This window comes from Triticum urartu, chromosome 2 (assembly GCF_003073215.2).
Source record: "Triticum urartu cultivar G1812 chromosome 2, Tu2.1, whole genome shotgun sequence".
Lineage (NCBI taxonomy): Eukaryota > Viridiplantae > Streptophyta > Magnoliopsida > Poales > Poaceae > Triticum > Triticum urartu.
This window is the reverse complement of record NC_053023.1, coordinates 676016606-676027229: the sequence shown is the minus strand read 5'-3', so window position 1 is coordinate 676027229 and position 10624 is coordinate 676016606. Positions and strand designations below refer to the sequence as shown.

The 10624-nt window shown below is 42.5% G+C and overlaps 1 protein-coding gene across 2 annotated transcripts; it reads right to left on the bottom strand.

The window, feature by feature from the left end:
• Nucleotides 1-6269: 6269 nt before the first annotated feature.
• LOC125539653 (AT-hook motif nuclear-localized protein 10-like) lies at nt 6270-10422 on the bottom strand. Of its 2 annotated transcripts, XM_048703154.1 has the most exons (6): nt 10310-10422; nt 9481-10187; nt 8901-8953; nt 7873-8004; nt 7002-7163; nt 6270-6911 (listed from the first exon to the last, which is right to left on the bottom strand). In XM_048703154.1, exons 2-6 carry the CDS (start codon nt 10043-10045, stop codon nt 6591-6593), a joined length of 1233 nt encoding a protein of 410 aa, XP_048559111.1. In that variant the 5' UTR covers nt 10046-10187; nt 10310-10422; the 3' UTR covers nt 6270-6590. The 2 variants fall into 2 exon arrangements, with proteins under 2 accessions (XP_048559111.1, XP_048559110.1); XM_048703153.1 differs by lacking the exon at nt 10310-10422 and having other exon boundaries at nt 9481-10303.
• Between the last annotated feature and the right edge of the window lie 202 nt (nt 10423-10624).

Sequence of the window (10624 nt, the reverse complement as noted above, 5' to 3'; positions counted from 1 at the left end):
TGATGATTTGGTTGTGTTGATGTTTTATCAAACTATGGCATTTTGGTTGTGTTGTGAAACTATGTTGTTGAAGTTGTGCTACTCCAGTTATGCTACTCCAGTGTTGATGGTGATTTGGTTGTGTTGATGTTGTATCAACTTTGGAATTCTAGTAGTCCTATGATGCTCAACTGTTATGATCAATTTGTGTCAAACTATGGCATTCTAGTAGTACTGCTGATGCTGTGATACTCTTGATGCTGTGATAGTCTTGATGCTGTGATACTCTTGATGCTGTGATAAAACCCCCAAAACCCTATCTTGGCCTACTTGATGCCTCGGCGTCGATAAAAACCCAAAAACCCTATCTTGACCTACTTGATGCCTCGGCGTCGATAAAAACCCAAAAACCCTATCTTGGCCTACTTGATGCCTCGGCGTCGATAAAAACACAAAAACCCTATATTGGCCTACTTGATGCCTCGGCGTCGATAAAAACCCAAAAACCCTATCTTGGCCTACTTGATGCCTCGGTGTTGATAAAAACCCAAAAACCCTATCTTGGCCTACTTGATGCCTCGGCGTCGATAAAAAACCAAAGACCCTAACTTGGCCTACTTGATGCCTCGGCGTCGATAAAAACCCAAAAACCCTAACTTGGCCTACTTGATGCCTCGGCGTCGATAAAAAACCAAAGACCCTAACTTGGCCTACTTGATGCCTCGGCGTCGATAAAAAGCCAAAAACAACTCCTCTTGGCCTACTTGATGCCTCGGCGTCGATAAAAAACCAAAAACCCTAACTTGACCTAGTTGATGCCTCGGCGTCGATAAAAAGCCAAAAACAACCCTAATTGACCCTACTTAACTCAGAATCATCAGTTGAACATGAACATACTAAAGCAAAAATCATCATTTGTAAACAGATTACTTAAGATAACATTAACCAGCTCTAAATACCACCAAATTCAGCACTAGTTCAAATCCATACATAATCATAGTTTGACATTCAGCACTAGTTCAAATAGCACCACATTCAGCACTAGTTCAAATGCAAACATCTTACTTAAGATTACATATCCATAGTTCAGGAGTACTCATAGTTAATAAAATTTAAACTACCATCATTACAACAAATGCCAAACCACACCCTGCAAAAGGTCAGCAAATGCCAAATGATATTGCCCATTCTTCTCTTGCATTGCTTATCCATTTATGATGGCCTTGATGCCCTCCAGCTTCACATTGCTCTCTTCAACTGTCTTCTTGAGCTCATCAATGTGGATCTGCAAATTCTTCTTCTCTTCAGCTAGCTTCAACTTCATGTTCCTAATGACAGTACCTTGAGCAGCTGCTATGTTCTTCAAAGTGTCATACTTCTCCTGCAACTTGGTTGTTTCAGCATCTTTCCTTTCTATCACTGCCCTCTGCTCCTGGGCATCCATAAGTGCATTGACATCTTCAACCAACTTCTCATAGCTGGCCTGGAGTTTCTTCTTCTCTTGTGTCAGGTCATGAACAGTAAATGAATGCATCAGACATTCCTCATTCCTTTCCATCTTACTCTGCTCATACATAGACCATAATTTGGACAGTGCATTCTCAAGGGTAGTGGGCCAAGATGGATCAATCCATTCTACTAGTCACAGTTTTTACCTTCCTGGAAAAAGAGTATTAACAAAATGAATTACATAACAGTGACTTGCTTATAATGATAGGCTAGATTACTTTATACTAAAATTCAGATCATGCTCTAAAATAAACAACTACTAAGTAAACAATGCTGGTGTGCTAACCCATGAATATTCTGTCCTAAAATAAGCTAACATGGCAAAGTTAAAAAATAACCTAACTAAACAATATTGCCAGATCCAAACTAAAAAATGCTGGTCTGCCAACCCATGCATCTACTCTCTTAAAATATGCTAACCTGGCAGAGTTAACAAAATGACCTAACTAAACAATGTTGCCAGAACCAGACTAAACAATGCTGGCAGAGTAAACAATTAATGAATCCACTGTCCAAACTTCACAGTATAATACAATGCCTGCTTCCACAGTAAACAATGACTGCATCCACTATCCTAACCTCACAATATGATACAATGACTGCTTCCACAGTACATATCCATGATAAACAAATGACATATCTGTTTGGTAAATCCACAACTTCCAATTAGTTCAGCTGGAACCATACCTTCTCTGCACAATAAAGAAACCTCCTGCCAGTGTGAATCCCTTCGAAAGCAACACGCCTTTCTGCTGCCTTCCCGTGTCCATGGCACAAAACATACATATCTGTCTCAGGGCCCTCGAAATCTGAGTCTTCGGTGCTAGCAGGAACCTGGAGTGCAAAGGAATGACAGATATTTGGTCCAATGATTGAAAAGAAGCTCATTCCAAAAATCCCCAAATATCAAACCCTAACCCTAACTCTGAGAACTGACCTTAATGGTGCCGTCGTCGGAATCTGAGCTCATGTACTGCCTGGTGTGCTCGCTGATATCCGACCCATCACTCCACGACACCATGGCGCTGCGGCGGCGGCGCGGCGCGGTGGCGACGGGTGCGGCGACCAAGAACAGAGCGAGAGCGAGAAGAGAGCGAGCGAGCAAAGTGGAGAAGGAGTAACGGTTGGCGCTTTTGACTGCTAGGACTGAACGGCGCCGTCTAACGCCGTCTGCCGGCTGTCCGGACGGCCTGGAGTGCCACGTAGGCGAAAAACGGCCCCAGCTGTCATAAACTCACTTAACACGGCCCGATCTGCCGATCAGTGATTTTTGCAAAAGAATTACGCTAGACGTGGTGCTGTTTGCAGCGAATCTGTATCCTAGTGATTTTCGCAAACCTAGCCCTCAAAATGGTGGTTTTATGCAATTTACTGATCATGTGAGAAAGCGTGAAACAGCCAAGAGACTGGAATTTCAGACTTCAACAATTTTATGAATTGTACAGATGAATTTGAATTAGCCAATATAATGTATTTTCATTCATTTTAGCTCATTTATTAAATATAAACGTGTGCCATATTTTACCTTTAATTTGTGCACATTCAGTCAAGATGGTCCCACGTGTCAGGGCACATGTGGTGCTCCACTTCGACTATTTTTTTCTTCTGTAGCCGGTTTCTCCACCCGTTCCACCACACACTCGGTTCATTATCCGGTTTGGCCCAGATCATCGACAACATGCCGGCACCATTGGCTGCCGCGAGGTGGTCAATGAGCTGGGAACATGAGAAACGGATGCCCGAGAGACACGACAGGCGGAAGCACGGGCTCAGCTTTCACTTGAATCCTATCTTGGCGAGCTTTAGAATGGCTAAAACTAATATTTTGTGTAAATAATAGTTATAGTAATATATTTATGTATCCACAAAATGATTAAACTTAACCAAACAAAACATTGGTTAGCAATTTTGAATTAGGCTCGGGCTTGGTATTTTCACCTGGGCTTTGTTAAACCTGGCCCAAAACCTAGCCCAGCCTCGGTATGTCTAATTCAACCAGCTGTAGGTGATATCAAATCGTACATGAGCGATGATGTAAAAAAGCACCATACATGCGTTCACATATACTCATCACATTATCTTAAATTCCAATGCAAAAAAAACATTATCTTAAATTCTGGTTCTTACATCACCATCCAAGACCAACTAATCAATGCGATTGCGTGGCTCGGAGGATAACCTCCAATCCCTCCAGCCCCAGCGTGCACTTTGAGTCGAGCCATGTACCAGGAGCCTCTGTTTTTCCTTTCTTTTTTGTTATTTTTTCCTATTTACTTTCTAATCATTTTCTCCTTAACCTTTTTGCCTTTTCACCGAATTTTAAAAAATATTCATGAATTTTTTTAAATGATCAAGAATTTTCAAAAATGTTCACAATTTGAAATATTTTTCCAGAGTTCAAAAAAGTTCGTGAATTTGAAAAATTGGTCTCATATTTGCAAAAAGGGAATTTAAAAAAATTATAATTTTTTTGGAAAATTGTTCCTGGATTTGAAAATTCTCCCCTATTTCATAAATGTTTAAGAATTTTAAAAATGATCCAAATTACGAAAACTTTCATGAATTTGAATATTTTCTAAGATTTCGAAAATGTTACACAAATCCAAATAATGTTTACTAATTTGGAAAATGTTTCTAAAATTCTAGAAAAAAGTTCCAAAATTTGAAAAAATTACTGTTCACGTATTATAAAAAAATTATTGCATTCCAAAAATATGTGCCAAATTTTTAAAAATATTACTAAAATTTAATAAATACAAATGGAAACTGAAAAAAGAAGAAAACACACACAAACAAATCAGTTGAGGTAAGGAAACTGGGCCCTTTGGCCTAGTGCAGCACGGATCTATTCCTCATCGGTCCGAACGACGCTTAATGCTGCAGCGACCATGTGCCTCCCTTGCGACCACGTGGCACGTCATAATTTTCTCTTCCTCTTCCTTAGCAAAATAGCAATGTATTCTCATTTATTTATTTTTGTCTAGATTACAGTATCTCTTGGTTCGAATTTAACCCTTCTCTGTGTTGTTTGTCCTAAATATTTTTAGGTTACAACAGTTGTATGTATGAAATTGTGCCTAGTGGATTAAATCTTATTTAATTAGATTTAATTGTACTCCCTCCGTAAAGAAAATATAAGATCATTTAGATCACTACTTTAGTGATCCAAATGCTTTGGTATTTCTTGATAGAGGGAGTATGTGTTTGGGCAAAACGCCAGGCATTAGCTATTGTTTTAACTTGTAATTAGATATACTTCATTGGCTTCATAATTTTCGATATCTTATTTGTTAAGTGCAGATAATGGACAGTTTCTTCTAAAAAGAAATGCACCATCACAAGATGCTCCAGAAGACATGAATTGGGAGGAGGAGATTCAATATGATCCAGGCAAAAGGAAATTGATAGAATATTAAGTGATGATGTTATTTTTGTTTTGTGGAGAACGAAGAAACAGAAAAGGTCATCAATGATCATGTGGTTGAGTATTTCATGTCTTGGAGGAATAGATTATACTAAAGGTAATTTTTAAAAAAAAATTAGCAAATTTAAATACTTTGATTTGGGCATTTTTTTTATGTTCTACTTGAAAATTTGATTCTAGTTTTTATATTGTAGGTTAATGACCATGATATGTGATGATGTGTTTTAATTTGAGAATGCTAGACCTTTTCAAGTAATTTTGTCATTTTTTAGCATTATATTTAAGCAGTTTGGCTGTTGCATTTTGTTTTACAAATCGACTTCTATTATGTTTGGTAATCCCTATTACAAGCTATGACGGACCTTTATTTAATGCATCCACGCTTGAAATTTTTCTCCATGGTTAAGTGGTGCATCAGGGTAAGATTAGCTCCAGCTCCGCCCCTGCCCGTCTGCAGCAAGAGTATCAAGGAGGCCCCCTACGTGCGCCCGGACACCCGCGCTGAAATGAAGGTAGTGGACATGCCCTGCATCTGCCTCGTCCTCACCGCCGCCAACAAGCAGATCATCAGCGTCCAAAAGTTCGTCCACTGCTTTGTTATGCTTATAATTAGTATTTCCATTAGTGAAAGGAAATAGCACACTATAGCGTGCTGGAGAATAACTCGTTAATGTGTGTCGCTATACCGCGCTAATAGCAAATCTTATGTGTGTCGCTATCTTTTTGCTATAATGCGCTATTTTTTCACTGAATCTGGCACGTTGGTAATTTTGCAGCTTACACCGTCGTGGCGCCACTGCCGCAGTCGCCATCCAAGCATGCGTGAAAGAGTTCCGGCCATGGGGTCGTACCAGGGAAAGGCGAGGGAAGGAGTGATCGTGGCAGAATAAACTGAATATAAGTGTGTGCGTGCGTGCCTGTATGCCGAGCTAGTGAGCTATCATAGAATGTACCTTCTGCCATTCTGCTATGGCATGTTACCCACTTATCTGAATGAACAACAGTGCCTTCCGTCTGAGAAGTTACAAAGAACATTTCTCCAAAAGAAAAAATTACTCTGAACAAACGGCCGCAGTTGTTAAAGATTCGAACCATGGAATCATGGGCGTGAAGAATTCAGGGTACTGATGGGGTGGAAGGCTTATATATAGAGGAGAGATTTAGAAGAGTAACTAGTGAATAATGGCTTACTAGTGACTATGGAATCTGAATAACACGGTAATTAATAAAGCCACCCGTCGTAAGAACGACCCGCCCAAAATGGATGTTGAATTTCTCTTATACCCCAGTAATTCCCGGAGTATATATCCCTCCAGCCCTCTGAATAAATAAGCTAAACAATGATAACACAAATATATGGCATTCAAAACTGGTGCATGCAGATACTAGACTGAAATACAAATTCATGGGTAATAGAAACCGTTGATTAGGATATAACAACTCCAAGCATAAGCTACTAACTGAGAAAGCAGATAAGAGATACAAACTAAAAGCAACATTAACAGGGCAAGACAATGCTACTTATTTTTGCTCCTCAGGCCTTCCATGAAAGGCTCTCCGACTACCTCTAGCACACCGGATTATTGGCCGACAATGAATTGTTGGCGCCGGTGCAGGAAACCCTACACTCTACTAGGTCAAATACTAGAGAATAAAGCTGCTGCAAATCGGGGAGCCATTAGTCGGTCACCATCTTCATGTCTGGGTCGTAGCGGCCTTGGTTCCCGGAGAGGGACCAGCCCACCGGAGCATATGAAGCGTGTGTCGGATGGCCTGCATTGTTGAACGTGCTACCGTTGGGTCCCATAGGGCTCCCTGGGTCATCAGAATGGTCACTTGATGTTCCATCTGATGGCGTAGCAGCAGCTGAGGCTGCACCGAAGCCAGCAGGCGTCTGCATCGGCGCAGATGTAAGCATCGGCGCAGATGTTGGCTCGCGTTTCGGTTGTTCTTCCTTGGGCTTTTTGTTACCTTCGGCGATGAAGCTGCCCACCACAACCTGAAACGCAACATGGTAACCTGTCACCGATGGCCTAATTTGGATGCAGAGATGCCACTTGACAATAAAGTGCAAAGAACATCAACAAACCTGGACAGGCGTTGCAGCCATAAGCATTCCTGCAACACAACCTCCTACAATACGCCCATCGCTTCCAGCCAGAGCAACACTCAGACCACCTGTCCTGCTACGAGTGTCACCATCCTCTGCCAGCAGAAATGAGCCCGACAGAGAGAGAATATCAAAGTGGCCCTGTGACACATAACAGTATATAGGTAATCAATGTATTTTTACAATTTGGAATATAACTTTGTATGATATAAAACTGACATCCCATTCCAAAATATCAAGAAATACGGTGTGACTCTGTAGTCTGACCACATGAAGGAACCAGTAAACTATCATAAGGTCTAGAAAACCTGGTGCCTTTAACATGCTCAGTTAGTGATTTGCACTTAATGGGAGAGTGAGAAGTACAGATTAAATTTTCGGACCTGTTGTCATGTAACTTAAAAAGCTGAGATGTAAACTGAAAACTACATATTAGACATTTCAGTTCTGTCGTCAGAGACTATATATGTTCACAAGAACAAACAAGAAGATTAACAAACTCCATATTGGGCTCACAAAGACAGTTAGCACACAATACATGAAAAACAAGGAAGCTATACTAAAGAAGTAATGGAAATAGAAAATGTAAAAGAAATATGAACAATCAGTAAATCGACCATATAGGCTTAATTTTTTACTCCTAAATAATAAGCAAACATTCAGTTAACCATAGGCCAACAGAGTGCAGACTACAGAATTATATGCTAGAACACAACCAAATCATAGGTCCGTTGACAGCTGTGATGCTACTGTAGGACTTTGAACCTGTGCATTACCACTTCACAAAAATAACGAGAAGCGAAAATCACACAATGCCTCTGAGATCTCAGCAAGTTGGGCCTTGACGTACCTCATATGTCACTATGCCACCAGAGGTTGCTGGTTGACGGAGTGTTGCTGTGCACAGCGCACCGTTTGCTGAGATTATACATGTAGTACGTGGGCCTTGTTGTGAAAAAGACATTATTTTCGAAGCAACATCCTGCAAACAAGATAAATTAAAGCATAAACGCCCACTGTGTGGTAAATAGTCTGAACTCCAGGGACAAGCAAGGAATAGGTTCAGCAAATATCTATCAAGGGAGGATGTGGATTGGTACTGCAGAATAATGACAGGTATCCAAGTAATGCCAGGAGAATGGGAGCTAACAGCCTAAGATAGAACCGACAGTTATTTATTACTCATACTCTACTAGTTTTGTAAGACCATCCTTTAAGAATTGTGCCATGCATCCTGTGGATCAGCAGGTTGGATACTATGTAATAAATATGCAGTAATGGCATGGAATCCATGGGAAGACCGAAAACAGTTGTAGCAAGAAAACAGAAGTCAAGAGGATAAAATATCAAAAGATGCTCAAGGGTCCACTCAGTGCTATGCTTTACTTCTTGCTGTTTGTACCAGGAGCCACATAATATACACTCTGTTCTTAGCTCTTCCATGGAAGTGATTAATTTCAACGTAAAGCAGTATGCTCATGAATAATATAATGCTGACAGGTTCTGTTCTCAACCAAGACTGGTAGCCAGCAGGGCAATCTACTCGATCCTGACCGTACAACTAATGTCCAAAAGCAACTTAGGAACAACTAGAGCACGCGATGACATCAGAGAGGACGGAGCATTTTTCAAGTACTCCCTCCATTTTTATTTAGTCCGCGTATTAGCTTTGGTAAAAGTCAAGCTTTGTAAACTTTGACAAAGTTTATAAACAAAAACATTAACATATACAATAACAAATTAATACCATTAGATTTATTATTGAATGTACTTTCACATCATATAAATTTGTGATGGTAAATGTTTATATTGTTTTCTATAAACTTGGTCAAACTTTATAAAGTTTAACTTCAGTCAACTCTAATATGTGAGGAGTACCTCATTAGGCTTGACAGTTATTATGTGAGGAGTAAATGATGTCCCAGCTGAACCTACAATTCAGTAAACCAAATATCATAGTCAGCACAAAAAAATGTTCAAAGAAGGCCATCGAATTACAACCAACGTGATAAACTGCGATTAACATGATACTCCTATATTGCCAGAATATTTACCACCCTTTTATCTTGCAAAACTCAAAAGTAAACACAGTTTGTGACATGATAGAAAAATGAGCAAAACAATAATAAAAACCCATAGAAGAATATTCCTAAAAAAATAAGGCAACCAATAAATTTTCTAATATTCAGAAGACCTGAGCTCACTTCTATATTATATGAGTGCTCTGTGCATAACTAACATCAAGCAGAGGTGTACTTCCCACATTATTTAAATGCCTGCACTATTGCGTCCTATTTAATTCCTTTACAATGTGGAGAAATCCTTACAAAGTAAATGGCGACAAATATGTAGAAAGACATACAGTACTACATGCTTTTATTCAGCACAAGCTGCTGCTGAGTGAACAGTGATGTTTCTGAATTCAGATATGAACCAACGCGGGTGCGGCCAAAATTACCTAAGGCATCGAGCTGTTTCTTTTTGCCAGATCCCGGGGGCCGTCCTCTGCGCTTCCCGTCAGGATTCGAGTTGGAGCCCGCGCCACCAGACTGCCCGCCCGCCTCGGCCTTCACCGCCGAGCCCATGGTCCCGTCCGGCCCGTACTTCCTCGGCCTTCCCCTCTTCTTCTTCACGAGCTCCCCGCCGCTGCCGCTGCCGCTGACGCTGACCACCAGGGCGCCACCGCCGCCGCCGACGGACTGCGGCATGCCCGGCGGGGTGGAATCGGGCCGGTACATGGCGAGCGGCGGCATGTCCGCGGGCTTCAATGCCGCCTGCGAGGCCCCGGGCGACGCCATGGGGTTGAAGGCGAGCGGCATCCCGTGCATGACGCTCGCGGAGCCCGGCGGCATCGCGCCGTAGGCGTGCTGCGGCATCATGACGCCGGGGGCCACCGGCGGCGGCGAGCTCACGCGCGGCGTCTGCGTCTGCGGCGTCGGCGGTGGCGTCGTCTGCTGCGGCGGCGGCGGCAGCGGCAGCGGCAGCGGCGTCTGCTGCTGCTGCGGCTGATCCCGGCCGTCCATCTCGCGGCGAAACCCTAGGTCAGGCCACCGCACGAATCCGGCGCGCTCTCCTCGGCCGGCCCGCGCCGCGCGTCGTCGCTCCGGGCAGCGCGCGCGCGCGGTTAGCGGCGGTTGTACGTGAACCACCTCTGCACTTCAAAAACTAATCGAGGAAATCGAGACTCAATAAAATACGCAGGGAAAATGGGGAAAGCGGAGGCGGATTTGCGCGTGGAAAGAAAAATCGATCTGGGAGTAAAACTGGGGGAGGGAGACGGGAGTTACCTGCCCTCGGGGGTCGGATCGGAACAGATCTGCTGGCCGCAGGAGAGAAATCGCGAAATATCGAGCAATAAATCGGCCCCCCACCCCCCTCCTCGCGTGCTCTTACCGGCTGGACAAAAATAGCCTCGGTTTCCTTTTTCATTGGCAAATTATTTTTCTTACATGTGGACCCTTCCAAGAAAAAACACCCTTACTAAAAGTATCATCTATAAAAAAATCGGAAATTTTATAGAGCGTCCGATCCCCTCGCACGAATCTCAGCACGTAAGAGTGGCAATTCTTGTGGGGCACCATTCGCTCTACCCATCCTCCCTG

Bases quoted from the DNA above. Each gene is read 5' to 3' on its own strand.
- LOC125539653 (XM_048703154.1), bottom strand. From the start codon at position 10,045: ATGGACGGCCGGGATCAGCCGCAGCAGCAGCAGACGCCGCTGCCGCTG. The intron at 8,954-9,480 runs GTAATTTTGGCC...ACTGAATTGTAG, and splicing joins GAAACAGCTCGATGCCTTAG to GTTCAGCTGGGACATCATTT. The intron at 7,164-7,872 runs GTACGTCAAGGC...TATGTGTCACAG, and splicing joins GTGGCATAGTGACATATGAG to GGCCACTTTGATATTCTCTC.